Source organism: Archocentrus centrarchus, chromosome 15 (assembly GCF_007364275.1).
Source record: "Archocentrus centrarchus isolate MPI-CPG fArcCen1 chromosome 15, fArcCen1, whole genome shotgun sequence".
NCBI lineage: Eukaryota > Metazoa > Chordata > Actinopteri > Cichliformes > Cichlidae > Archocentrus > Archocentrus centrarchus.
The window spans coordinates 12,173,254-12,200,914 of NC_044360.1; the positions used below are offsets into that span (position 1 = coordinate 12,173,254).

The 27,661-nt window shown below is 38.9% G+C and overlaps 2 protein-coding genes across 5 annotated transcripts; both read left to right on the forward strand.

The window, feature by feature from the left end:
- The first annotated feature begins 278 nt into the window (after positions 1 to 278).
- Positions 279 to 19,658, forward strand: actn2b (actinin, alpha 2b). 4 transcript variants are annotated; one of them, XM_030747764.1, is made up of 22 exons: positions 306 to 371; positions 458 to 608; positions 4,730 to 4,844; positions 4,961 to 5,080; positions 5,216 to 5,302; positions 5,767 to 5,854; positions 6,038 to 6,116; positions 8,828 to 8,909; positions 9,220 to 9,305; positions 9,523 to 9,615; positions 9,899 to 10,129; positions 10,445 to 10,592; positions 10,852 to 11,002; positions 13,890 to 13,998; positions 14,739 to 14,879; positions 15,140 to 15,322; positions 15,593 to 15,727; positions 16,140 to 16,319; positions 16,452 to 16,598; positions 17,831 to 17,896; positions 18,015 to 18,173; positions 18,346 to 19,658. In XM_030747764.1, exons 2-22 carry the CDS (start codon positions 483 to 485, stop codon positions 18,502 to 18,504), a joined length of 2,685 nt encoding a protein of 894 aa, XP_030603624.1. In that variant the 5' UTR covers positions 306 to 371; positions 458 to 482; the 3' UTR covers positions 18,505 to 19,658. The 4 variants fall into 4 exon arrangements, with proteins under 4 accessions (XP_030603623.1, XP_030603624.1, XP_030603625.1 ...); XM_030747763.1 differs by having other exon boundaries at positions 279 to 608; XM_030747765.1 differs by lacking the exons at positions 306 to 371; positions 458 to 608; positions 4,730 to 4,844; ... (1 more) ...; positions 5,216 to 5,302; positions 6,038 to 6,116 and having other exon boundaries at positions 5,800 to 5,854.
- A 2,096-nt stretch (positions 19,659 to 21,754) lies between these two features.
- LOC115792812 (uncharacterized) lies at positions 21,755 to 22,855 on the forward strand. The gene is made up of 3 exons (XM_030747356.1): positions 21,755 to 21,787; positions 21,879 to 21,934; positions 22,042 to 22,855. Exons 1-3 carry the CDS (start codon positions 21,765 to 21,767, stop codon positions 22,650 to 22,652), a joined length of 690 nt encoding a protein of 229 aa, XP_030603216.1. The 5' UTR covers positions 21,755 to 21,764; the 3' UTR covers positions 22,653 to 22,855.
- The last annotated feature ends 4,806 nt before the right edge of the window (positions 22,856 to 27,661 follow it).

The window sequence follows — 27,661 nt, forward strand, 5'->3', positions numbered from 1 at the left end:
GAAGAGTGTGACCAGTACTTTCAGTCTGTAAACTATGTTGGATTTATCAAGCAAGAGGTATTTCTATTTATATGTCCTAAAGCAGGTTTTTTTTTTTTTGGTGTTTATAGTTTAGATTTTTGTTTCCCTTTTTCTACAATAAAGTATATTTTATTGCTTTGAAGACAATAAACTGGCCTGCTGCAGTGTGTGTGTGTGTGTGTGTGAGAGATGGGAATTTTGGGGGAAGGCATGAAGACATCACGTGATCGTCCAGTACTAATGATACTGTCTGTTGTTCATCTGTGGCAACCAGGGCCAGACGTCTGTCAGGTCGGGAGGACAAGGGCAAGCGTGATAGCGTGATTGAGAAAGAAAAGAGGAACAGCTCGGTGAAGAGAGGAACATTTTCCGGTCCTCAGCAGTTAGACATAAATCTCCCAGAGTCTGAAGATTAACACGCGTTTCACTTTTGAAGGAAAAAAAGAGAAAGTAACGGCAAAATGATGACCCAGGTGGAAACCACGGTGCATTATGATAACGGCTACGAGGAAGAGTACATGATGCAGGAGGAAGAGTGGGACCGGGACATGTTACTCGACCCTGCCTGGGAACAACAGCAGAGGAAAGTACGTAAAAGAAAATTCGCCTGTTTCTAAATACAAAAGCCCAAACTATTTAACGTTAACAGGCTACTGTTGTTTAATAGAGAAATGAAGTAACTATACCCGTATTTACTCAGAATTATGTAACTCAAATTTTTAAAGTTAAAAAATAAAAAGTTTGTAATATTTCCGTATAAAACTTCCTTGTACTCGGTTTTGCTCACAACTTGGGGCTGACGGTAAGAGGATGGCAGATATTTTAAGCAGACTTTAACAGAGAGCTAAACTTCCGGCTAACCTTTTCAAAATAAAACACCAGTTCAGTGGGTTCACAGTAATAAGTCGTCTGCTATTGAGATATTTTGACCTCTTAACAGTTTGTACGTGTATGTCGGGATAGAGCAGCCAATAAAGTAGCCAAGAAACGATAACTTTTATTCTTGGCACTGATAGATATTGCCTAGATTATAGTTAAGTGGAATGAAGAGCAAGTTATATAGGTAACCAAGTTAAATAACCACAACTAGAAATTCGAGTTGCAGTTTAAAGTTTGCCTCAATGGGTTAGTGGCCTTTCCACACTTTTGAGGTTACTTCCCCGACCTATGGGAAACGTAACGTTTAGTTTTATTTTTAAAGATGACATCGGTTAACCTCCGGTATGGTCCTTGCTTCATGCCGCAGACCTGACTCAGACGGGGTCCGGGGTTGTGCCAAAAAGTGATGGGAGGCTTGACGGACGGATGCGGTGGTGGGTACCAGCTAACAATAGCTGTGACTTCCAGCGGCTCTCCAGACTGTTGCCTGTCCACTGATACGCGCGGAATGCGAGCTGTCAACAGATGCTTCTAACACATGATGACGCTCTTGGGATTAGAGTGGACGCTCCATCTAATTTTAACCTCGGGACCAAAAGGCATTAGTAGGGTTAATCCAGTGTCCTTGGTGCGGAATTCTTTTGTTTATAGAAACCACGCAGAAAAATTGTACCAGCACCAGCTCGACTCAATATAGCCTCGGCCTCCTACACTGTCAGTTGGTTTTAGGGCTTTAAAAATTGGCTTGGGCCTTATGCTGCAACTCTTTGCACAACTGGAGTCCATCAACTCTTCCATGCCCTCTGTAACCTCCTGTGGCCTGCACAGGAATGATAAAACCGTGTATTTTTGGCAACACTAGGCAGCAACAACACAGCTATATTTTTCCACAGTTTATCTTTTTGGTGATTATAATTTTGAGTTGATAAGTGGCCACTGGAGAGTGGTTTGAGGCTTTTTGTTGCTTTGTGCCCCAGTTTGACACTCAATATTAGCAGCAGCATTGCTGCAGCTTTTGTTTGATGAAAAGAGACAAAACTGCTCTATTAGGGATCATTTTTTGTCACTTTTCCCTAAATATTTTCTTTTATATTACAGTGTAATGAGCTTATTTCAGTTCCAGTTGTGGGTACATGCAGCTTTTGTTTGATGAAAAAGTGACAAAACTGCTCTATTAGGGATCATTTTTTGTCATTTTTCCCTAAATATTTTCTTTTATGTCACAGTGTAATGAGCTTATTTCATTTCCAGTTGTGGGTGCTGTATGTCATTGCTTATGCAGAGCTTTTTTTGAATCTATTACCTAACTCAGACAGGTTTATCAAGTAGATTGATGAAGGCATCAGTGCCCATTCATGTTACAGAGACAGAGCCGAGTAAGCACTGCCAGGGTGCTGGGTTTCATTGAGCGAAAGTGCAGAAGTGTTATGGACACATAGTGAGTGTCCTCATGTAAGTTAAACCAAGTGAAAATAGTGATCCATGATCCATTGATGTGGCTAGGTCTTTCCAAAATGTTAAGCATCCAGTTCACATTTATTTTCCATCCTCCAGGTCTCAGCCTGCCAGCCTCTGACCTAGTGAGCCCACAAAGGCATCCGTCAGTTCAGTGACAGGGTTGGTCCTCACTGGATGTGATTCATAAATATTTTTAGCTTTAATCGTCACTGGGCAGTAGAGGGTGGGGAAAGCTTGGAAAGTAGGGTTCTGCGACTGTGGCCGAGCCAAATTTGGAGGACCAGCAGACAACGTTTTTTAACAGGGAAGGCAGTGGTTCATTGTCTCACACACACCCCAGGGACTCACTCAGTTTGGAATGGGGATGGCCTTTACTCTAAAGCCTGTAATATTCTGATTTTGCTCAGGCACCCAGGGGGTGTGTGAAGCTGAGTGGCTGGCTGGACATATGCAACCCTACTGGGTACAAGGTTGTCTGTGGATCAGTGCTGGAAAGTCCTAAAATATTTTCCCCTTGTCACTCTGCAGTATTTATTTATTCACATCTAATCAAATCTACACAGTGTGCAAGTGCCCTCATGAAAAAGTAAAATTAGCTCATTTAAAATGTTCTTCTGTGCCTCTATTTTTAGATAAATATTAGATTTGATATTTTTCTCTGTCTAAAGGGACCAAAATAATTTTTTCACAATATATATATATATATATATATATATATATATATATATATATATATATATATATATATATATATATATATATAATATTTTTTATTTATTTATTTTTTTAAAGAAATGAAGTTTAAAGTAAAAAAAATGCAAAAGCAAACCCTTTTTATGTCTGTATGTTCTCCCGAAAAATGAGCCGCGTTTAATAACTTTGTAGATAATATTTTAAAAGACAATAAATTCTTTCATTCTGGCCTATTTGTTGTTAGTGAAGTTGGAAGATATAAGTGAAAAATGTTATCAGGGAGTGTAGCCCACATAGCTTACATTATAGACCAGCATGCAGTTGATTAGTTCATTGATTCAGGCATCTATAAACATAGAAACTAGGGCTGTGCAAAAATCACATTTTTTTGTGCAATTTTGTCTACCAATAATTATTGGTAAAATAAATCAAGATGAAATGATTACTGTGGCACACTGTTTTGCAATACTGCCCTCATATTGCTTTTCAGCCCATCCTTTTTCTTCATTTCTGCCCCTCCGCAAAAGCCCAAATTCATTCTCTGCCAGTCTGTGGCAGATTTATTTCATTTTACATTTATTTATTTATTTAGAGTGCTGACTGTAATTAAAGTTCAAGGAAATCCACTCAATTAAAAAGATCATTTTCTTCTGTTTTAAAAGTTTAATAAATCCCCTGTTTCTCAAAGTCTGTGAGTAATCGTGTTCAATAATCATGATATCAGTACTGACCAAAATAACTGTGATTATGATGTTTATCTCTCTTGCTATAATCAAGCAGCCCTAATAGAAACTTAATTTCTAGCCTGGGGTAGTGAGCTTTGTAAATGTTTGTATTTTCTACATGACAGAGGTTAATATATAAGACACCCAGAGATCCATTATTTATCCTTATGGCATATCCTTCAAATTATTTTAAATGAGAATTTTTAGTGCTCCCATCATTCATTCAGTCCGGGGTTGTCTCCACACTTCAGCAGAGTAATGCCTGTGCCCTGGAAGGACGGCACACGTTTACTGTGATAGAGCTATCTCCATGCAGCTGTAACATATCAACGTGTCATATTCTAAGTGGCAAAATAGTGACAGAAAGTGACGTGAGGGGAAAACTTGTTCTGCGTCCACGTGACATTTTCACTCATGTTGACACAGTGGGACATTTTGACGTTGTTCTTCCCGGTCTCTTATCATGAGGCACAGCAGAGCAGTCTAAATTTATCACCTTATATCAGCTGGAATGCTCTCTGTGGTCGGCTCCCGGCTTTCATCCTTACAGTGCTGAGCGCCCGTGAACCCTGCTGCTGGCTAATGATAGAGGCTTTATAAAAATAGGCAAAAGATAATGATCCTGTCTTAACTTGATTTACAGTATTTGAGTACCAAACATGGAGTACATTTGTTCTGATAGGTGTTAGCCATGGAACCATTGTAGGAAATGTTGAAATTTAGCACTAATGGAAGATTAACCTCAAAATACAACACTGGTCTTGTTAAGCTGTTAGTTACCCCAGTTTGTTTAGAGGAATGTCACAAATTTTTAGAAGTGAATATAACTGCCAGTTAAACCAATTTTTCACCAAAAGTGAAGAAGACTACACTGAATGCTGCACATTAGTTTTATTTTATTTTTTTTAATCAAATCCCATTTTTATGAAGCTGGGAATCCCTTTTTCTGTTAGACCTTCACAGCCTGGTGTAACTCCCACTTGAGGAAAGCTGGTGTTCAAATTGAAAACATTGAGGAGGACTTCAGGAATGGACTCAAACTCATGCTGCTGCTGGAAGTTATCTCAGGTTGGAGCACTAAAACCAGATATTTCCTTTTCCTTTTCTTGTTTTACGTGTTCTGGTGATCTTTCTTTCTTTGTGATGTTAGTTTAGGTTAAATGCACACTGTGTTATGTTTGCAGGAGAGAGGTTACCCAAGCCAGACAGAGGGAAGATGCGTTTTCACAAGATTGCAAATGTTAACAAAGCTTTGGACTTCATCACAAGTAAAGGAGTCAAACTGGTTTCAATAGGAGCTGAAGGTACCTGTGCACAATCTGCATATGAATATACTAGAATTTATCAATTTAGGGATGAAAAGGTTGGAACCAGGAATTTATATTTTATCATATAATTTACTGTAGACTGAATGTAACAGCTTTTTTTTTTTGGTTCAGAGATTGTGGATGGGAATGTAAAGATGACTCTTGGAATGATTTGGACTATAATCCTCCGCTTTGCCATTCAGGACATCTCTGTGGAAGGTGAGATTATCACTGTAGTCACTGTGTACAAAGAATGTAGGAACATATGGATACTTAAAGCTACATGTCAACACGCCAGGATTTTCCTGTTATAAAATGGATATTTTGGGTGCTGACTATGCACACAATTGCAATTGGTCCACATATAGTTAAGGCTCCTGGACTGGACTCCCTTATTTAATACAAGCTGATGCCGTACTCTTGTTTCTGGCCAGTTCATAAACAAAGTGTACTTTATGCTAGGGTAAATTAAACACTTTGATTTTACTTTGGTGTGCATTTTTTTTATATAAAGAAAAAAACTTCCCCACTATATAAAAGTATTTAAAAAGCACGTTTTTGGGGATTTTACGTGTGCAAAAATATGTTTTATGATACATCATCGCACAGTGTGTATTATGTGTATTAACAAAGCTGACCACATGTTTAAAAAAGCTACCTCATTACATTCATGTTCTCCTCAGAAACATCTGCCAAGGAAGGTCTTCTTCTGTGGTGTCAAAGAAAGACTGCCCCCTACAGGAATGTTAATGTCCAAAACTTCCATGTCAGGTAAGTCTTGCACACTAAATCGGAGTCACTGATTTTTAAATGCTGTAAACTAGGTTGTCTATAATCTAGTGTAATATCATGTAGTGCTGTTTCATCTTTAATGGCAAATGTTGGAGCTGGACTGTAGAAATTTCATCTTTGTGACCTGACATGTTGATTGTCTGTACTCGCTGGCTGGTGAAGCTGGAAGGATGGCCTGGCCTTCTGTGCCCTGATTCATAGACACAGACCCGACCTGCTCGACTACTCTAAGCTCAACAAGGTGTCGTGAGGTTTTGCTCATAACTGGGGTGCTGTGTTTCAGGCTCACACACTAACACAATTTCCACAGAATTACCAATTTTATCACAGTTTGAACAGACAAAATGAAAACAGGCAGCTTGGGCTATTTTGGGGGAAATAGTAACTCATGCACTGAAACACTTAAGAAAAGTAGTCTTTATCTGGTACTACAAGTATATGGCATTGAACCACTTTCCTCTGCTAATAACTCACTTGCAGTGGTCACCTGTTTGACTAACTGATTTGTGTTTTAATGTTTGATCCTGAGGTGCTGTGTTGTGTCTCTTTTGGATATTCTTAGAAATATGTGGCATTTCACAGGACTAGATGCACACTCCAATAATTAGATGTGATATAAGCTGTTTATGGGAAGTCCACTGTGTTGTGTTATTAATGTTTGTTATTTGGATAATGGTGATGATGCTGCTTCAATTTATGGATGTGTTTCTCTTTATCGTAAGTGCACTCGTTTAGTGTCGCCTCATGCTTCATTATGCTTAAGTGAATCGGTTTACTTAGTACACAGTTTCATCATAATTAGCATGAAAAGCCGCAACTTTTATTTCAGTTTTATTGCTCTGCTTTTGTGCAACCTGCTGCGCCCATTACAAGATTAGATTTAAAAAGCTCCCTTATTCACAAGAGGTTGGCACATGGTGGAGATATGTGGCCTCTCTATGCCCTGAAGAGACTTGGCTTTTCTCATTCATTTGAAACCTGCTTAATGGCTAGCATATCAGTGTGAAGCATTTTAGGGTGAACATATATGTCTCGTTTAAATGTTCTGGCTCAGTGGATGTTCGGGATTCATATTATTTGTGTATTTAACAGGTGACAGCCTTGGTGAGCTGCTTATTTGCTGTGTGTTTTGCAGAGCTAGAGAGCACAGCTGACAGCCCTCCCCTGTGTGTCAAGTAACGATAATATACAAGTAAACTTTTCTCTCCTGGGAGAAGGTGCTGTGTTAGTGAGATGGAAAGGCCAAGGCTGCTGTAGTAGTGTTTGAAGTGTTGAATGCTTTTACTGCCAGGTGTGCTTTCATATAAAGCTGTTTTTCTTCTTTTTAAGTGCCTTTTTTAAGTCTTAAAAAAAAATCACAGCCAGTATAGCTGACCTCAAACAGGAACATTTAGTTTACTCGGGCCATATGTTTCCTTTTACTGTAAATATATAGCAGATGAACCACTGTGGAAAGCTATGAAGAGTGACGTTTTCATTCGTTCTGGGATTGGAGGCACTCACCTTTCTGCACATAACTCACTGGCCTGAATTGGAGTCGACCCTGAATAGTCACAGAAACATGAGCTTAGTCCCTGCAGAGCTCAGGCTTAGCTTTACCTCTGCTATTGTTCATGCTGTCACGTCGTATTCCTTATTTAGAGGCCATTGGTGCACATAAAAGTCAGGAAGATGTCTATACACATCACGGTCATAATAGTGCAGTGATATTTATTAACCACCGCAAGGACTGTGTTCATTTTCAAAATGAGAAAATAATCAGAGTATATATGAAGATGCAAATGGACAATGCAGTACACGTACCACAGTACACTATTTCTTGCTACAACCTTTTATTCAATCTTTCTGTGTCTTATATATTCACACACTTAGTCCCACCCCAGCTTTTTCAGTTCTGCTCATGCTGCCAGGAGACAGTTGCATTGTGCATCAGGCAGCTTTTGAATCTGGCTCCAGGTGAGTGAGTTTAAGCCTGCTAAGACAGCTCTTGTCAGGGACACACACACACACACACACACACACACACACACACACACACACACACACACACACACACACACACACACACACACACACACACACACACACACAGAAGGCCCAGGGTATTCTTATTTCTATTCCTCCATCCCATCAGTTTACCAGCCAATCCATCTATCTATCTTTCCTGCACTGGATCTGTGAGCAGCTGGACCTGTCATGTTGTGTGCCACCCCCTCCCTCTACCTTTATAGAACAGCGGTACAGTGATAGGGACAATAGCAGCATGATAGTATGATCCCTTTACCCCCTTGCACTCTCAATGACAGCAACATCGGCAGCAAAGGGTTCACTGTCAGCTATTGGCTCAAGGCACAGCTCCCATCTTGTTAAACAATTCTTTCCTCCTGTCATAGTCACTTATATGAGAAAAGAGAAATGCATTTGATTAAAATGATTTTTTCCAAAAATAAGAAAAAAAAGGAAAAAGAGATGTATATCATATATAATTAATTAACCCATAACCAGCTGGTTATAGATTAATAGGTGTTCCCCATTTTCATCAACTCTTATCTTAAATTTGTCGCTTTGACATGCAAGAGACTTAAACATCAATTGCTTAATCAAACAAAGAAAAAAAAATCAGTAATAGTCATAATAATGGGTAAATGAAGATTAAGAAATGCTATTGATTTGAGAAAATGACTTACTGACAATTGATTTTTCCTTCAAGATGGTATTTAGCTCATTTGAAAACTTAAAAAAAGTCACTTCTAAGGTTTTGCAAATAAAGATGTATTTGATTGCGCTTTGAGTGATAGTAAATGTGCATGTAGATTTTGTGGCCATCAAGTATAATGTGCCTCCATAGCATGGATTTTCAGTGTTTTTTTTTTTTGTTGTTGTTTTGTTTTGTTTTGTTTTTTTCCAATTGTGGCATTGGTGTGCAGTGACATGTTGTGTTTCCTTATTTAGGATGATCCTCTGGGGAACCTGAACCTGGCTTTTGACATAGCTGAAAAACACCTGGACATTCCAAAAATGTTGGATGCAGAGGGTAATATTAAACCCAATATGAGTTTTCTCATGTCGTGTTATAGGGAGCACGTGCTAACAATGTGATTGTACCTGTGTGTACATCTGCTGTTTTGTGCTAGTCTCTTTGGCAGGGGTCTAACTACCAACCACATAAGTTTCAGTCCCTTATGATTATCTTCAGATTTAACCACATTTTTGCAGAGATATATCTGTGCACAGCTAAAAATGATTAAAAAAAAAAACATATCTCCCTCTATTCTCCACTGTAGTTGTAGTTTCCTTTGGATTCATTTTGCCACCTTGACTTTTCATCCCTCTTGATGCCACAGATATCATCAACACCCCCAAGCCCGATGAGAGAGCTATCATGACCTATGTGTCCTGCTTTTACCATGCTTTTGCTGGAGCTGAGCAGGTAGTTTCATCTGTCTCTTTTCAACAGCACCATAGTATTCTGAGAACATAGTCAAATGCAGAATATACTATACTCAGTTTGATTTAGACTTGGCATACTGATTAAAAAATCAGTTAAGATAATGTTATTAGCTGTCTTAAAAAGGCTCTGTAGGCGCATGGCTGGCTGTCTTAGTTTTCTGATCTAATTACATCATCATTGTCCCTTGTGCTCTCAGGCAGAGACTGCTGCCAACAGGATTTGTAAGGTGCTTGGAGTAAACCAAGAGAATGAGAAACTGATGGAGGAATATGAGAGACTGGCCAGTGAGGTAAAGTTTAAATATAATGATGACACTGTGTCATGAAATCTTGGATTTTTTTTAAGTGATATACTTCATGGATAACTGAATAATGTAGTTCGTCCTCTGTTTATTATGACCTATTGAAGTAGTTCAAAATAAAAAGGCAAGGAAAAAAAAATACACATTTCTTCCCTCAACTCAAGTATCTCACTGCTCTGACAAGCTGAGACCCATCTGCTGAAAAAATTAATTATTCATCACCGCTCTCTTGCCACTCCACTTATTCCCATGTTGTCCTTGTGTTTTCCAGCTGCTGGAGTGGATCCGCCGCACCACTCCCTGGCTGGAGAACCGGACTCCAGAGAAGACCATGGCAGAGATGCAACGGAAGCTGGAGGATTTCAGGGACTACAGGCGCCAGCACAAGCCCCCTAAGGTGCAGGAGAAGTGCCAGCTGGAAATTAACTTCAACACCCTTCAGACCAAGTTGCGCATCAGCAATCGGCCTGCCTTTATGCCCTCTGAGGGCAAGATGGTATCTGTAAGTCACTATTTCATATTTTTTCTCCAGTTATAAATAACGGTCAATTTGTTTGTGACTGTGCACCACTGTTTATTTTTTTCCCAAGTCTTTCAGTAAATTCTCTTGTGGTACAGACAGGCCTAGCAAAAAGCAGAAAAGCACTCACACATTAAAGAGTGTGAGTGCTTTCAACTTGACGAAAATGAGATAATGATAATAATGAAATAAAATGAATAAAACTGGTTATTTATAAAATTTTCAGATTTAGAAATGAATCAAAACATCTTGAGAGTCAGTTTAAAATATGACTTTTCACATTAATTGTGTTGACAGGACATAGCCAGTGCATGGCAGGGCCTGGAGCAGGCAGAGAAAGGGTTCGAGGAGTGGCTTCTTACAGAGATCCGTAGGCTTGAGAGGGTGGACCACCTGGCAGAAAAGTTTCGCCAAAAAGCAACCAATCATGAGAACTGGGCCAGCGGTCAGTTGTAGTTTATATATTTAGCTTTTTGATTGTCTCCATCTTTCCTTTTCCGTGTCTATAGGTCTGCATGTTTGTCTTGGCTAATTAGCACTTTATCTACAGTCATCTGTATTTCCGCTTCTCAAACTGTATTTTAGTGTTTAGATTAGATTGTTACTGAAAGTTAATTTCTACATGTGCAATGACCAGAAAAGAACTGTGTTTCAGTCTAACCTAATATTTATCTTGATGTTCTTTTCTCATATGTGACATTCAGGCAAAGAACTGATCCTTTCCCAGAAGGACTATGAAACAGCCACACTGACAGAAATCAGAGCACTGCTTCGAAAACACGAGGCCTTTGAGAGTGACTTGGCAGCCCACCAGGACAGAGTGGAGCAGATTGCTGCCATTGCACAGGAACTAAAGTATGCACTTCCAACAGCAGATGTATGCAGTCACGTATCACTAAAATCCAGGACGGGGAAATAAAATAAACTAAAATAATCTTGTTTTCTTTTTCATGTCAATTAAATTTTAATTATTTGTTATTATTGTTATTAATATATGCTTTAGACACTTGATAACCGTACAGTGATTACTGGGCTAAATTACAGATAACAAGCAATAAAGGTCACTGCCTCGCTCTCACAGAGGAAAAAAAAAAAAAAGCTGTGGGTCATGCACCCCAAATTGCATGTGAGTTAACTGTTGACCACTTAAGAATCACTCAGTGCCGGGAGAGAGGTTAGATAGTCATTAGAGTTATTCTTAGTTAAGATTTTAAATACAAGTCAGCAGAAAGATGAAAGGTGTGGCTCACACGAATCCAGTACACCAGTACACAATGATAGACAACTTTGTGATGCTAACTTCTCAGCCTGCAATTGACTACAGAGCATTTGCTGTTTTATATTTGAACGCGCTCTGAGGAAAGAAGAGAATGCTTCAGCTGCTGACCAAAATGGCTAATTGGGTTTTGAAGGGTATGTAATTTTTAAATTGCTGTTTATTTATTTGTTTTTCATTTATTTAATGTATTTGAGTTTTTGACTATGTTTTTTTCCTCTGTGATCAGTTGATCCTGATTTCACTGCTGGCTGGAATTCCTTCGGCTTTTGTGCTAAAGGTAAGGCTCCAACTTCACTGAGACTATAATGCACTGGGATGCATACAGATTTAAGTTATCTTCAAAGTTAATATGTGGATGCTTACCTTAAGCATTATTTCCTCCTAGGCTGGAGCCAGACTGATCCTGAGAAGGATGTGTTCTCTAACACAGAAGTGCATTCTGTCCTTCCTTATGGCTCACTCCCTCCTCCACCTACCCGCCCAAATGATTCTGTTCTGTCATTTTTGTATGACCCAGTGAGGTCAGAAGTAAATTCTAGACCTGAAGCAGATTCTGAAGAATTCAGCGCAAAATTCAGTTTCTGGTTGTGAAATGTGGAGCAGTCTACAGATACCTACTCAGTCTCTGGAGCAACTCAACCTCAATTTCTTGCTGGTGAACTTGATTATGATGAAGTTGAGCATGGTAACTTGGGGGGGGGGGGGGGGGGGTCACCTACGGGCTTGAATTTTCATCACCTCTCTCTTTTGAACCTTCTTGCAACCTGGTGAGTTGAGCAATTATGCAGCTGTCTGTGAGCATCAAAGTGAAGCAAGAGGAAACACAAGACCAAGGTTTTCATTATACCCCAGCTGGAGCAACTTCAATACCATGAGACACCATTTCGTTCAAACCTGTAATTCCTCTTCTTGACTGGTCAGCTTCTTCATGGCATAGTTCCACACTTCCATGCTGAACATGAGGCTAACAGAGTTCATCAGAATAAAGCCTGCTGTGAGGGATACCACATCCCAGCCAGCTTTAGCCAACCCCCACTGAGACCTAGGTTCCCAGGCGACTCTCCCAGTGGCCATAGGACCAAAGATTAACAGGACTCTGTTTTTTAAAATTGCATAACACTATTCAGACCTGACTTTTTTGGACCGGGCTTTTGAGGCTCACCACTTTTAAGCCTCACAACTCCCAAACTATTTAAGATATCGCCACCAGGGAATGAGAATTGGTTGAAACTGTCGTAATACAATATTCCCTTAACAATCAGAGGTATACAAGAAAACTTGAATAGAATGCACATCTGATAAAGTGTCAGTGTCGTCTAAGATATTTGTTGTCATTAGCAATGGCAACTACACCAAAATATATATTGAAAAATGGCTTAAACGTCTCATAACATGTCATATTCAACACAAGTGGAACTGGAACATTCAGTAATCTTTACTTCTGTAACAAATAACTGCCTTCTTGTTACAGTAAGAATATGATGAATATGATCCGCCATCTTGGATTTTGACCTTCCGTGTAGCCACCAAATTAGCATAAATTATTTTAATCAGTTACTTTAATTAATAAAGGTTGCATAAATTACACAGAATGTTTTTAATGTAATAAAAAAAAAGTGCAGTTAAACAAGAAAACCCGCAAACTACACCGATTAAAGCAAAAGCAGTAAATTTTATAAAGCATGCCTGTCAAAAAGTCATCACCATGGAAGCAGCAAATGTGTTAAACTTGACTCATTATCATAGAATTGTTGCCAGATAAATGTTAGGAAAAGTCACCAAGTTTGGTGGTTTTAGCTTAAGCCGTTCAAGAGTTATAAGATGTGAAAGTTGGTACGGGCCTCAAAAGCCCCCCCCCCCCCCGGGTCTGGATAGAGTTAAAGCAGTTGAAGATAAATGCTTCTCTGTAATTCCTGCTGCTTACAGTTTTGTGTATTTTGACATTTCTATTGAATTGAATGGCATTTCAATAAAATGTTACATGAACCCTGTTTACTGTTTTCCTTTGAGGTCAGTTAAACTTTTCTCTAAGAGTTCAGCTTTTGGAGGGAATGCAGTGATGGAGCGTCAACATTGTGACTGTGCATGTTTCTGAAATTGAGTGTTTAAACTTTACTGAATACTAATTCAAGCAGTTTTGAACCCTCTGTGCTTTTTGTATTTTCCTTCTAAGACACGGCATCAAAAATGTTCTGTTTTCTTATGTGTTAAAGTTAACTCAAAGTTAACTTGAAATCTTCTTAGCTTCCCAATTTTTTCTGACAAAAAGGGTATTCAAAAAGGTTTTACATGCAACTTAATACAACTTTCTCATGCAGTGTGATTTATATATTTGGCTATCAGACATTTACCACTTGATGCTCTTTACACTTTACCCATAACTCTAATCAGTGCTGGTGAGTGGATGGAGCACTGTTTTCAGAAGTATAAAAAGGCACATTGGGTTTATTTTCCTTTTCCTAGTGAGCTGGACTACCATGATGTTGCTGCTGTAAACCAACGCTGCCAAAGCATCTGTGACTTATGGGACAAGCTTGGAACCCTCACTCAGAAGAGGAGGGAGGCACTGGAGGTAAGAACAAAATTGAAGTTTCACTTGTGAATGTATGACTGAAGGGGATTTGTAGCAAAGGCTTTAGGCATGAATCCATTATAGGTGCTGAGATGCCAAAAGTTCAAGGATTTCTTGGTATACGTTAAATCCCCACAAGAGTGTGCTAATGTTCCACACACTGAACTTGCATCAAAAGCCAACTCAATTAAAATTTTAGTGAAAGCATTTTAGATGTCTGTCAATGACATGAGTGTTGAAGAGACAAAGGATTGTGAGGAGTAGATAACTGGATCCCCACTAAAATCCCTGCCCCACATAGAAAGGTAAAATAGAAGGGTGGAGGGGATAAAGGAGAAATGGATGTAGATGTCCTATCCAGAAAGCAACTGGCTGAAAGCCCACTAGCCACTTCCTCTGATCCATGCTGGCCATTCCATACCCACAAATGTGTGAGGGCCTGGGAAAAGGGCCAAGGATTAAGTCTGAATGACAGGGACAGGGGTCTGTCTCTGTCCATCTCCCACTTCCAACTATCTCCTATTGAGGGGAAGGACTCTGTTGGGAAAAACCAAGCCAGGCTTGGGAGCTGGGGTTAACAAGTCAAAGAAAGTTATGCGCACTGCCATCACTCATCAAAACAGGTGAGAGGGTGTTTAAGTCATGGTAAAGTGTAACGCTGAGCTGTGGTTAGATATTGTGACAATTTTAGGATTTGAACATAGATAAAACATGCTTGTTATGTTTGGTAATCCTCTCAGCGCACAGAAAAGCTGCTGGAAACCATTGATCAGTTGTTCCTGGAATTTGCCAAGAGGTCTGCTCCTTTCAACAACTGGATGGAAGGAGCCATGGAGGATCTCCAGGACATGTTCATGGTGCATACTATTGAAGAGGTTCAGGTGAGCTTACTGTATTCTGAGAAGAGCAGACTTAGACTGGTAACATGATAACAGTTTTACATATAAGCCCATTTAATGTTTCCCCATGATTGGGTTTCATAATATATAATGTTGTGTTGCAGTGAAAAAATGTTATACTGTATAGTTTGCAATGTTTGTATTTGTCAGAGCCAGAAGAAAAGCACATAATCTTATCACTCATGACAAAATTGATACTTCCATAAAATTTCAAGACTTTCCTTTTCTGCTTCCTCTTCCAGAGTCTAATCGCAGCTCATGAGCAGTTCAAAGCTACTCTTCCTGAGGCAGATTCGGAGAGACAGGCCATCTTGGGAATCCACAATGAGGTGCAGAAAATTTCACAGAGTTATGGGATCAGGGCCAGCATTATCAACCCGTACAGCACTATCACCACTGAAGAGCTTCTCAACAAGTGGGAAAAGGTAGCTACAGTTTCTAAACTGATTTATAGACTCATACTGTATATTAACGGAAAGTCATTACACAGATAGTGGGTGTCTGTCCATTTATGTGCATCAGAGAACACCATCATTGTTTACTAATAAATGATAAGATAATATTTTATGGCTAAGAAGGAGTCAGTAATCAGTTAGGAGTAAGTTTTCAATCCAAGTATTCTATCTCTTACTAATGTGTAATTTATACAAATAGCAATAATGTATCTCTTCTGGGCATCCGTGTATGTTTTCTAGGTGAAGAAGCTGGTTCCTCAGAGGGATAGTGCCCTCCAGGAGGAGATGGCACGCCAGCATGCCCATGAAAGGCTAAGACGGCAGTTTGCTGCCCAGGCTAATCTGATTGGGCCCTGGATACAGGCCAGGATGGAGGTTTAGTATACAGGCTTAATAAGCAAATTCTAATCAAATAAGGCCTGAAATGGAAGAAAATTGTTTTCAAATTCATTGCACACAGACAAGTACAATAACAGTTTCTTTCCTGCTGATCATGACATTTGAAAATTACCAAGAAAATCCACTCAAAATATATTTATACACACACACATATATATATATATATATATATATATATATATATATATATATATATATATATATATATATATATATAAACACTTCATGGAATTCCTTAGTTCTGATATACAGTATAATTACTCTCAGCCATGTATAATTGGCTCCTTGCAGATTCAGTAAACAAACCATAAGCTCTTAGACCCCTCTCTTATAATCTCATGATCTAAACTGGCCCAAGCTGACCTTGTTGCATGTGCCATCCTAACAGGAAATAGGGCGCTGCTCCCTGGAGATAGGAGGCACCCTGGAGGACCAGATGACCCAGCTGAAGCAAATCGAGCATGTCATTGTTGCTTATAAACCCAATATTGACAAGTTGGAGGGAGACCACCAGCTAATCCAAGAGTCACTTGTGTTTGATAATAAACACACCAACTACACCATGGAGGTACAGGAAATTGAGTTTTACAAATATATTCACATGAATTTTTACAGTAGGTTTATCAACATACACTTGGGTAGGCAGTTTAAAAACTTTTCTGAGTGTGTTAACATTTCTGGCCTCTCACCACATCAACAGCACATCCGTGTCGGGTGGGAGCTGCTTCTCACAACCATCGCCCGAACTATCAGTGAGATTGAGACCCAGATCCTGACCCGGGATGCTAAGGGCATCAGCCAGCAGCAGATGAATGAGTTCAGATCTTCTTTCAACCACTTTGACAGGGTACAGCTTGATATTGTTTCACTTCACTAGAGTCCTTTTCTCGCTATTTGAGTCGCTAATGTAAAGCAATCTCAGCAGTTCAGAAACAGAGTAGGGGGTAGCCCAGTTTTGATAGATGGGCATCAGAACCCAGGTGTTAATTCTAATATCGTATTTTTGTGTAACATCCATAAACTGTATAAAATATGTATGTTACATGTTAGCGCAGTCTCCTTGTAAAGCTGAGTGTTTTTGGCATTGCCATCTCGGTATTTTGAAACTGGATGTGACAAGCAATGGTTGGATCTCACTGTGAAACTGAGAGACACTGCATGCTCATTAGCTAATGACTTGTGATTGATGAGCCAATGAGCATACACTGTTTTATCCTCCTTTCTCAGTCTAATGGGGATCGTAATTTACTAAATGATATTTTATTTCCTTGAAGCGAGCCACAAAGTCTGGCCATAAACCTGTGTGAAAAAGAATGCAGGTTTAAGCTGCGTTGGCTTCACTTTTCAGATCCAGAAGCTACATCCATCTTTTAAGAACTGTCTAAGATAACATGCCAAATCCCAAATGGCCCCATGAGCAAAGTTCTGCTGCTTACCCTATATTTAATCCGAAGATGTAGTCCCGATCAAGACAATAGGAGAGGATATAAACAATTACTTTTTTGCTGTGAAACTAAGATACTGTATATTTGCTAAAGCTACAAATAATGGAGGATTTACTCAAGCATGCTGTAGATCTGTACTGCCACAGACTGGCTCACACCACCATGATGGAGTAACAGCTTAGATAATACACCCAACAAATTCCAACCTCATTACAAAACTGACAGTGCTGTAGCTATTTGTGATTGATAAGAATGTTTTGGGTCTGTGTTTCCAGCATCCAAATGCCCAGCTGCAGTGTGAATGCACATATATGTGCAGTGTTACAGTGATTTCTTTTAAGCTCATTCATTGTGAAATCTTCACCTTTTATCAAAAAGGCCAAAAGATGAGGAAGCTGAAATACCCAGTAGTTTTCCTCTATGTAACTTATTTAATAGTAGAGTAGCCTATCTACAAGGAAACATTAGAAAACAATGCAAGCGTCTCTTAAAACATTTTAGTCTCATAAAATTCATGCTTGAGGCTATATTAAAAGCTTTTAATGTTTGTTATTCAGTCTCTAATGTGTTTTTTCTCTGACTAAACTTTCCTCCTTATATTGTAATGTGGCGAAATTTGGTGTCTGGCTTGTAGAAGAAGAATGGAGCAATGGAAACAGATGACTTCAGAGCGTGCCTCATCTCAATGGGATATGACTTGGTAAGATATTTCATTTTTGGGTGGATGCAACTGTGTTATTAGTGACTTCTGCAATTTTTTCTTTGATTTTTACACACACTCATACATACATGTGATTCTTCATTAATGCATTTCTCAGGGAGAGGTGGAGTTTGCGCGTATAATGATGCTGGTAGACTCCAATGGCACTGGAATCGTCTCCTTCCAGTCTTTCATCGACTTTATGACCAGAGAGACTGCTGACACAGACACTGCCGAGCAGGTTGTGGCATCCTTCCGGATCCTGGCTGCTGATAAGGTATGTGTGGGGCTTACTGGCATAAGCGCAGATATTTTAAGCAGACACATCTCTTCTCGTCATTATTTCCAGGGATTTGGCATGTCATGCTGATTTATTATGTACTATCTTACAAACAATCTTAGAAATGGGAGTATGAATCTGAAATGCACTTATCTTTCCACATCCACAGCCTTACATACTTGTGGAGGAGCTCAGGAGAGAACTTCCCCCTGAACAAGCAGAGTATTGCATCATGAGGATGCCACCCTACACTGGTCATGGAGCACCACCCGGGGCACTAGACTACACTGCCTTCTCCACGGCCCTATATGGAGAGAGCGATCTTTAAACTGACCAGAACACCTTTCATCCACTGTCCATTAACCTGTCCTCTGCCGTCCCGCCCTGCCTCCCCTCCATCTCATGGTGAAATTAAGGAATCTATAATGCAAGTTGGGTCAGATATACTGAATGGAATGAAAGTTTTTATTGTTTAGTTTTCTGACACATTACTCATGCTGAGCATTGTCCTGTTACTTTGGTACTTCTCTTGTCTTCTCTTAGGTTTCCCAAAACAAATACAAATGATTGAATATATAAAAATTGAATATAGAAGCAATTCAATTTACATTTCTTGCTTTTGTGGTATGATAATTTGGTTCAGTTAAGTTTAACAATTAAGGTAAAACTAGAGGGATACATAAAAAATCCAAACAGATTACTTACTCATACATCAAAAGGATTGTGGTGTTTCAGTAATTTTTCTGTGAAGAAAATAGTCATTTTTGGCAAGCAATGTTGTGTATTGTTTTATTTTTCCCCACAGTGGCCTTGTTTTGGGAATAAAATCTTCTGATAAGGCATTTTGACATGCTTCAAGTGAATTACAGTTTCCAAAAGCAATTTCAGACCTACTGCCATCCATCAATAAACAGTGTGTTCCCAAAAGGCCAAAAATATGCAGTAGCAACAGAAGACAAATGGGAAACCACATGAAGGCAAAAGTAAATGTTTGCTCAGTGCTTTAAAAGCCGAAAACACAGTAGACTAAATGTGGAGTATTCACTAATGGCAAGATAAAACATTTCTCGAGTAGCAACAAACACTAATGCTTCCATGTGTCTAGACAAATGTATAAGAAATGCCAAAAACTAACATACACAAGAAAATCAATACTAAATCTAATACAACAGGTGTTGCCATCATGAAAAAAAGGCTTAACAGAAGGTTCCCATTAATCCCGTTTATAGTTTTCCGAGATAGGCTAAAAGAGACCCAGAGGATTTCCTTGTCACCATTTGTGCTTTATGATCCATTTAGGGAAACCACTGTAAAATGTAGCAGGACATTATATCACACATCTGAGATACAGTTAAGTTTTACAGTACTGGGGAAAAAGATTCAGTGATTTATTGAAACATAAATGGAAATGCAGTATATAAGGCAAAAAACTGAGTTTGTACAGTGCTAACAAGCCTGAAAGTCAATATTTGATATGACCACCTTTTGGCAGATTTCTTGTAATTTTTGTGAGTAGTCTTCAGGAGTTGTTCTCCAGGCTTCTCGAAGGACATTCAAAGCACTTCTTTGAATGTTGGCTGCCCATTGTTTTGCTCTCTGTCAAGATGATCCCACACTGCTTCAGCAATGTTGAGGTCCGGGCTCAAATTTGGATTCATCTCTCCCGAAGACCTGTTGCCACTGATTTTCAGTCCAGTTCTTGTGTAATTTGGCATACCTCAGCCTGTTCTCACTATTCCCTTCCTTAAGAATGGCTTCGTGACAGCCACCCTTCCACTGAGACCATTTCTGATGAAGGTTCAGTGAACAGTAGATGGATCAACTGAAGGGCCAGATGCATCTCTCAGGTCCTGTGTCAGGCCTTTGCTGGATTTTCCCCTATTTCTTAAGGATGTGAGTTTCAGATATTGTTCATCTACTTTAGCATTTTTAGGCCTGCCACTTCCCATCTTTTGTCCTCTACCTGTCCCGTTTCAAAATTGGTTCTTTGCTAAGTTGTCTGCTATGTGTAGACACAACACTGGTTCATCCATTGAGTTAGGTGCCTTTTTTAATGCTTGAATGATTCATAGGTCAGTGTTAAGTGACTTAAACAAAAAAGATATCCCTCTGAAAATGATCAGGTGCAAGAACAGGACTGAAAATGAGTGAAAAAGCAGCCAATGTCCAAAAGCCCTTCAGAAAGTCTGGGGAACTATTGCTCAAGACCACTTTAACAATAACAAGAAATTCTGAGATTGAGGAATGTTTGGCTTAAAAATATGTATGAACACTGTATTTAGGCTTTAGTGTATGGTGACTAAATGTACTTACTTTTGTTCTATTTCAAAGATTTTCCTTCTTGACACATTTTTCCTCCTGTTGTTAGCAGAATATGAGATACGGTGTTGGTTCCTGATTTGTTCACATCACTTCACTGTTTGGGTGCAGGTTTTCTTTCATGATACTCATGTTCTATATTGTTTGAGCATGAACTTTTTTAAAAAGTAAAGAACTTTCAATTGGCATATAAAAATTGAGCAGTTTTTAAATATACAGTGATGACAATGATTTAAGAAAAATTGCTGTTACATGCATTTTCCTGGTTAAACAATCTATATGATGCACTAAATAAAAAAGCTAAGAAAATGAAGACATACCTTTTCTGTAAACATCATTAAACTCTCCACACAAACTGAACTCAAAAATACTAGAGCATACATTCAGTTAATGTTGTTTCAGGTGTAAGCCTTTCCTTTAGAAGAAAATAGTTCTGCTTTTACTTACAAGCTCTGACTCAAACACCACTGATCTCTACGTGACATGTTCTCACTTTGGGCAAAGACTTGGGTTTGTTGTATTGATCTAAAAATTTACATAGTAGACAGACCTTGAAGAGAAAAATAGTTGTCTCTGATATAAATTTGTTCAGTAAATTACACTTTAAATAAACTTTTTAACTCAACCATTTATTTCAGATGGTGAATGTGTTTCTTGTCACCACATTGGGGGGGGGGGGGGGGGGGGGGGGGGGCATAATCCACATGTAAACAAAAGTCTCTGCACAAGAATTAATGAGAACTGAATCTGTTACACATGACAGTTTTAATAAAATCTCCATTAGTAATTGTCTGAGATTAAAGTTATTTTATATAGTGATATATTTACAGGATGGGGCTTCATTAGATATAGATATTGATAAATTTGTATGGTCTGTGCTGAAGAGCTTCATTTATGGTACAGTCAATATAAAGTCAATATGCTTCAAGAGCAAAAGCAACCTACTGAGAACCAGGTCAGCCCCCTTCTACTATATGCTAATACATCCAATGGAGGGACTCGGTCTTCCATGGCATTTTCTCTTCTCTTCAATGTCATTTGTCATCTGATGCGTAAGGCACACGCCTGGCAGCTCATCCCTATCACTTGAGTATATAAGTCATCAGAAAGGTGAACGGTATGGTTAATTGGCCTGCTGTGGTTTTCAGTCAGCAGTCAATGATGGACACCTGTGTGTTGTTACCTCTTCAGTCTGGGATTGGCCACAGAGGGTTTGCCATTTCATATTTAACCAGCACTTGGAGTGGAGGCATGCAGCTGTCAAGCAAAATGGCTTCTTGGCTCTTTGGAAGGTAGCTGGTGGTGTAATAATTGTGTGTATTTATTCACAAATGTTCTTGTTTTTGAGCTTCTAATCTTGTTTTTTTCCCCACCACCTTGTAGCTGTTTACTCCCCATTGCACTGTTAGGCTGGAATGTGCATTGCTTTCCTGTTGAAGGTAGGACAGCACCATTATAGCGATTGTAAAGCCTATTGATGCTTATATTTAAATATTACTACAAGCTTCCTTGGTTTAAACTTACTGCAAACATTATTTTCCTCTAGACTGGAGGCAACATGATCCCAATAAGGTTGGGTTCTTGAACACACAGGCACATCCTCACCCCCATTATGGCTCATTCCCAGGTGCTCCTCCTGTACTTACTGATCCAAATGATCCTGCTGTCTCATTCATGTATGATCCAGTAAGGCTGAGAGCTTCTAGACATAAAACCTATCCAGCAAGATTCAGGTCAACTCCAGGTGTGCTCAGTGCACATTCTAGTTTTGGTCCCGTGACAGGCTCTACAGCTACCTTGGTGTCTGGAACATCTCAGCTCAGGCCTATTTTTGGCTTTCCTCCAGCTCAGCTTGAAGCAGACCAACTTGGTCATGATGAGAAAAATTTTGAGCATGGGAACTCAGAAAGGGGAACCCATGGGGTAGGCTTTAGACTACCTCTATATGCAGAACCTTTCTTCCAACCTGGTGAATTGAGGAAGTATGCAGCCTTCTATGAACATGGGAGTTCAGAGAGGGAAACAGAAGATGAGTTTCCACCAGTGCCATATGCCTATCCCTTTGCCTTACCTGGGACAGTTTCACAGTACAACAGACCCGCTCTACCATTTGACTGGTTATTGTACAATGTTGCACATCCGCACAGACGACATTAGCATGAAGTCCAATCACTCCCAGTGGACTCCTCCCAGTGATCACAAGACTTTACCAAAGCTTAACACTACTCTAGATTTTTCAAAGAACTTGAAGTGGTCTAGGATTAATATAGCTTTAATTCCCACAACTAATTGTATATTTCATGTTTGGTGTGAAATAAAATAATGCATGAACACTTAACTGTTAGAGATCACAAGAAAGCCTGTAACTAAAGGTAGCTAAGTCTCACAGACTGCTGTTGCAGAGAATAAACATTATGCATGTTTCTGAACACATCTAACTTCTTTCTGTAAGCACTTCTTTTTGAGTTTCTGAATAATGAACTGTAAATCCAAATTTCATATTTTGGTTTGCATGTGAGCGTATCATCTACATAGCTACATGTATTGAACTCAAACAGCTGGAAGCAACACAACTTCAGCTTCTCTTAATGTTCTTATCAGAGCAGGATCAGGCTTTATCAACGAGCAGCCGAGCTTGCATCTAGCATGGGCAGTACTTCAGCACATAAATTGTCTTTGCAGGGCTATGAAGCTTCACCTTATTTGGTGTGAGATTTATTTGAGTACCATGAGGAGCAGGGTAATGTGTTGCATGCCAGAAGTATGAGAGCTGGCAACACTTAAACTAGTACAGCTTGCAGCTCTGACCCCTCAATTTTGCGCACGTGTAGCTGAACTATAGCCTCATAGTGCTAGCCTAGCTGAAAATCTAGTTTATTGCTGGTTTCCAAGAGTAATCTGAAGTGGCAGCTGCTTGCCTGAAAAAGAGTAAATAACCACTGTTGTCTCCAACCTTCTTCTAAAGAGGCAAGCTTTCCTTCTCAATTTGAAAAAGCTTTTTTTCTGATCTGATATTTGAGTACTAATGGAGAAAATGACTCAAGACAATTTGTATAATTCTGTTCCTGTTTAACATTCATGTTGACTTCCTGTGTTCACAAACCATGTTAAGTAGCAGGCTGAATATCAATAAATCATGTCACCTACTTCAGTCACAAGCAAACGGTAGCATTCTTTAGTTCTGATGTCTCAGTTCCAGTGAAGCAGCTTTCAAATCCCACGTCTGAGATGACGAGCAGAATCGTTTGTGTACAGTATGAGTTCCCTGTCAGTTAAAGACACTGACCTCATTATTTGAAACTTTGGCCATTATGAGCATCCACCATTGTTACAATATATAGCAGAAAAGGAAAAGCAGGTCCACTTTAGTATTCAAAAAATGACAGGTGTTCGAGATGTGCTTTATTTAGGTCTGTTGGCTCTTTGGGGTAGTTTTTTTTCCCAGCATTAAACCTCTTGAGTACCCAACTTCTGTTTCTTTTTAAAAGTGGCTTTTTAAAGATGAGGGAAATGGAGTCTTCCGTTAAATAAAGAGGGGCAACTTAAATTCTTGGTGAGATGCTTTAATTTTCAGAATTCATGTCTTTAGAAATTTATCACAGCTGCTTTTATGATCTGCCATCAGTATAAGAACAGAGAAAGTGGGTATAAAAGCAGCTCATAATCAGTCTGTTAAACCTGCATTCTGGGATCTGCATGGTTCAAAACTTTTTACCCACCATTCTGTGATATAAAGTAGTTTTTTTTGTTTTGTTTTTTTTTGACAAAAGCATTGAAATGATGTGAAAAATAAATGTTCTTTGGTACAACTGAGTTTTGCCAGTCAGTTGGACAACCACAATGTTGCTGCTGCCAGAATGTCTGATTATGCTGGGTTAAGTTAAATCCCCACAAGAGGGTGATGATGTTCCTCACAATTGCTTCCAAAACAATTGAAAAAGAAATGTTGGTTTAGTGATATTAAATGTCTATCTGTGAGACAACCGATTGAGGAGAAGATATAACTGGAAGGATGAAGGCAGACAGGATAAAAGAGGAATGTAGGTGTCCTGTCTGGGAAGTAACTGGCTCAAAGCCCACAAGCCACTTCCTCTGAGCCATTCTCACCATTACAGACCTGCAAATGTGAGAGGACCTGGGAAAAGGTCCAAGGATTAAGTCTAAAGGACAGGGATGGGACTGCCTCTGTCTACTTCCCACTCCCCACTATCACCTTTAAAGGGAAATGACTCAATGTGGAACAACCCCACCAAGAGTTATGGAGGTTAGGAAATGAAAAACCTGAAAATTCAGCTAATTATAATTAATTATGGAGCTGCTGCTTTGGCATCATAAACCCCATCTTTAGCTATTTCCTGCTTCCTGATTTCTTAGTTTTGGGCATATTTGTCACACTTAAGTGTTTCAGATCAGCAAACAAATTTTTAAATCAGTCAAAGATAACTTGAGTAAAAAGAAAATGCAGTTTTTAAATGGTGGTTTTTATTTAGAGGAAAAAAACAACCTGGCCCTGTGTGCCCCCTGCCCTCTGAACCTAGTACCTTGCATGGCACAACCAGTTACTACCAGTTGTTTGGTAAATGTGAGACAAGCCTTTGTGTTCTTTTTGGTCAGCTGTGTTATCCCACGGATGCTATTTTTGCCCGGTCTCTTTCTTATTGTTGAATCATGAACTCTGACCTTAACTAAGGCAAGTGAGGCCTGCAGTTCTTTAGATGATGTTCTGGGTTCTTCTGTGACCTCTTGGATGAGTCCTTGATGCACTCTTGGACTTGGAGTAATTTTGATAGGCCAATCACTCCTCATTATTGTTCCAAGTTTTCTGCATTTGTTGACAATGGTGCTCACTGCGGTTCGCTGGAGTCCCAAAGCCTTAGAAATGGCTTTTTAAACCTTTCCAGATTGATAGATGCCAATCACTTTGTTTCTCAGCTGTTTCATTAGCTCGTGGCAGGATGTGTTGCTTTTTGTGATCTTTTAGTCTACTTCACTTTGTCAGACTATTTATGCGATTTCTTGATTCAGCAAGTCTGGCAGTAATCAGACCTGGTGAGGCTGGAGAAATTGAACTCAGCGTTCCAGAAATGTGGTTAATTGCAGTTAATTCATGATTAATTACTTTTTCACACAAGTTTGGATAACCCTTTTCCCTTAATAAATGAAATGATCATTTAAAAACTACATTTTGTGTTTAATCGGGTTATCTTTATCTAATAATATTTGTTTGATCTGAAACATTTATGTGTGACAAACATGCAAATACTTTTTCATGGAATTGTCATCATTTTTCAAAATGAATTAGAAGTATGCTCAAGAATGATCTATCTTATATATATATATATATATATAGGTGCAGCTTTATCCTATATTTTAGTTATTTCCCAAGGAGCAACTTCTGCAGCTGAACATGAAGTCAAAGCAGAAGGGCCACAAACTGCAGTAGCTCTAGTAGCCACTTGGCACTGATTTCAAAACTAAGTCAGTCCATATAGACTCCAATTTTAAAGGGGGTAAATATGAGATGATATACCTTAGATGTGTTTACAGAGGTCATGCTCAATAGAAAGAGGAGCTTCTCTTTAATGAAGATAATGACTCAGCTTCTAGTTGGAGTTGCCATGACCTACAAAGGTCCTCTTTGCCAAGTATAGGAGTTAACCTCTCTCCTTCAACTTTTACAATCTCATTAGAAATAATGGATAGATGTGAGTGTGTGTGTGTGTGTGTGTGTGTGTTTTCTAGGTGAAGAAGATGTTTCCTTAGAGATGATGAGCCTGCATGTCAATGAAAGACTGAGCGGCAACATGTTGCTCTGGTTAATCTAATTGGGCCCTGGATACAGGCCAAGATGGCGGTTCCATACTGTATGCTGCACAGACTTGAAAACCAATTTGAAATCTAATCAAATCAAGACTAAAATGGAAGATGATGATTTTCAAATGCATTGCACATAGAGAGACAATGAAGTTGGTTTTTCTTGATGATGATAATTAAAAAATATGAAGTAAACTTTCGAAATATCATTCATTTGCTGTGTTTGTGAACTGTTTACCTTTTTGGGATAGATTTTAAGTACTCCTGTTTGTAGAATTTTTGGTAATTTGATTTGTATTTGAAAATACAGTATTAGCAATGATTTAACAAAACGTACCGATACATAACATTTGATATTTGGTAAAATATTTATGTGATGCAATACTGTAACAGTCACAAAACCGAATATTCTCTGAAGATGATCACTGGTCTGTTCACACAGACTGAACCCCCCCCCCCGTAACTAATGACCATCAAACGAGACATCATATTTTTTTTTTTTTTTTTTTTTTTACATTTTTGGCCACAGCAGCTTTCGTTGATGGTGGAGAGAGACAGGAAACGGGGGAACATACGTGGGCAAACTGGCGACAGGCCGGGACTCGAACCAGCAACGCGGCATATATATGTGGTAGCCTGCTCCACCACTGAGACACCTGGGCGCCCAAAATGAGACATAATTGATGCCTATGAAAGTTCTTCCCATTTTTGACAAAAACTTATTGTAATTTAGTAAAATAGAAATTTCCAGGCAGTATTGATTGAAGAAATTTGCAGTCTTTATTGTTGATTAATTCAGGTGGTGAGCTTTGCACTTTGAGATGATGGATTAATTAAACTATTTATGACTAATTCAAGTATTTATTTGCACTGGATAAATCATTATCTAAAATATGTCTTCCATGAACAGTTTGTCAGTGCATGGGAATATTTTAAAAGCCATAATCCAAATATATATGAAAGCTGTACAGTTTAGACTATGCTTATAAAGACTATTTTTTAATGAAGCTAAGAAGGACTTCAGCAAGATTGGAGGATAATAGTAAAATAATTATAACAATAAAATAGCTTTAGAAAAGTAATTCTGGAATGTCATCGCTTCCACTGTCTGATATGAAATTGTTGGATGGAAAGAAAATATATTAAAAGCTGATTTCTTTCTTATTCTTTTCAGCACTTCTTCATGATGCAAAAAAAGCAATGCAATGAATGTGAAAATTTAAATGGTTTCTCTCTTTGAGGAGCATGAATATGGTCAGCAAATGCCAGAGCGAGAAGCCTCTTACATACTTTATTCAGTGTCTTCTATGAAAGTTGAACTTTGGTGCAAGAGTGGTGTAGAGGAAAGGTCA

Bases quoted from the DNA above. Each gene is read 5' to 3' on its own strand.
- actn2b (XM_030747763.1), top strand. From the start codon at position 483: ATGATGACCCAGGTGGAAACCACGGTGCATTATGATAACGGCTACGAG. The intron at 10,593-10,851 runs GTCAGTTGTAGT...TGTGACATTCAG, and splicing joins TCATGAGAACTGGGCCAGCG to GCAAAGAACTGATCCTTTCC. The intron at 16,320-16,451 runs GTACAGGAAATT...CCACATCAACAG, and splicing joins ACACCAACTACACCATGGAG to CACATCCGTGTCGGGTGGGA.
- LOC115792812 (XM_030747356.1), top strand. From the start codon at position 21,765: ATGGCTTCTTGGCTCTTTGGAAG. The intron at 21,788-21,878 runs GTAGCTGGTGGT...ACCACCTTGTAG, and splicing joins GCTTCTTGGCTCTTTGGAAG to CTGTTTACTCCCCATTGCAC. The intron at 21,935-22,041 runs GTAGGACAGCAC...ATTTTCCTCTAG, and splicing joins GCATTGCTTTCCTGTTGAAG to ACTGGAGGCAACATGATCCC.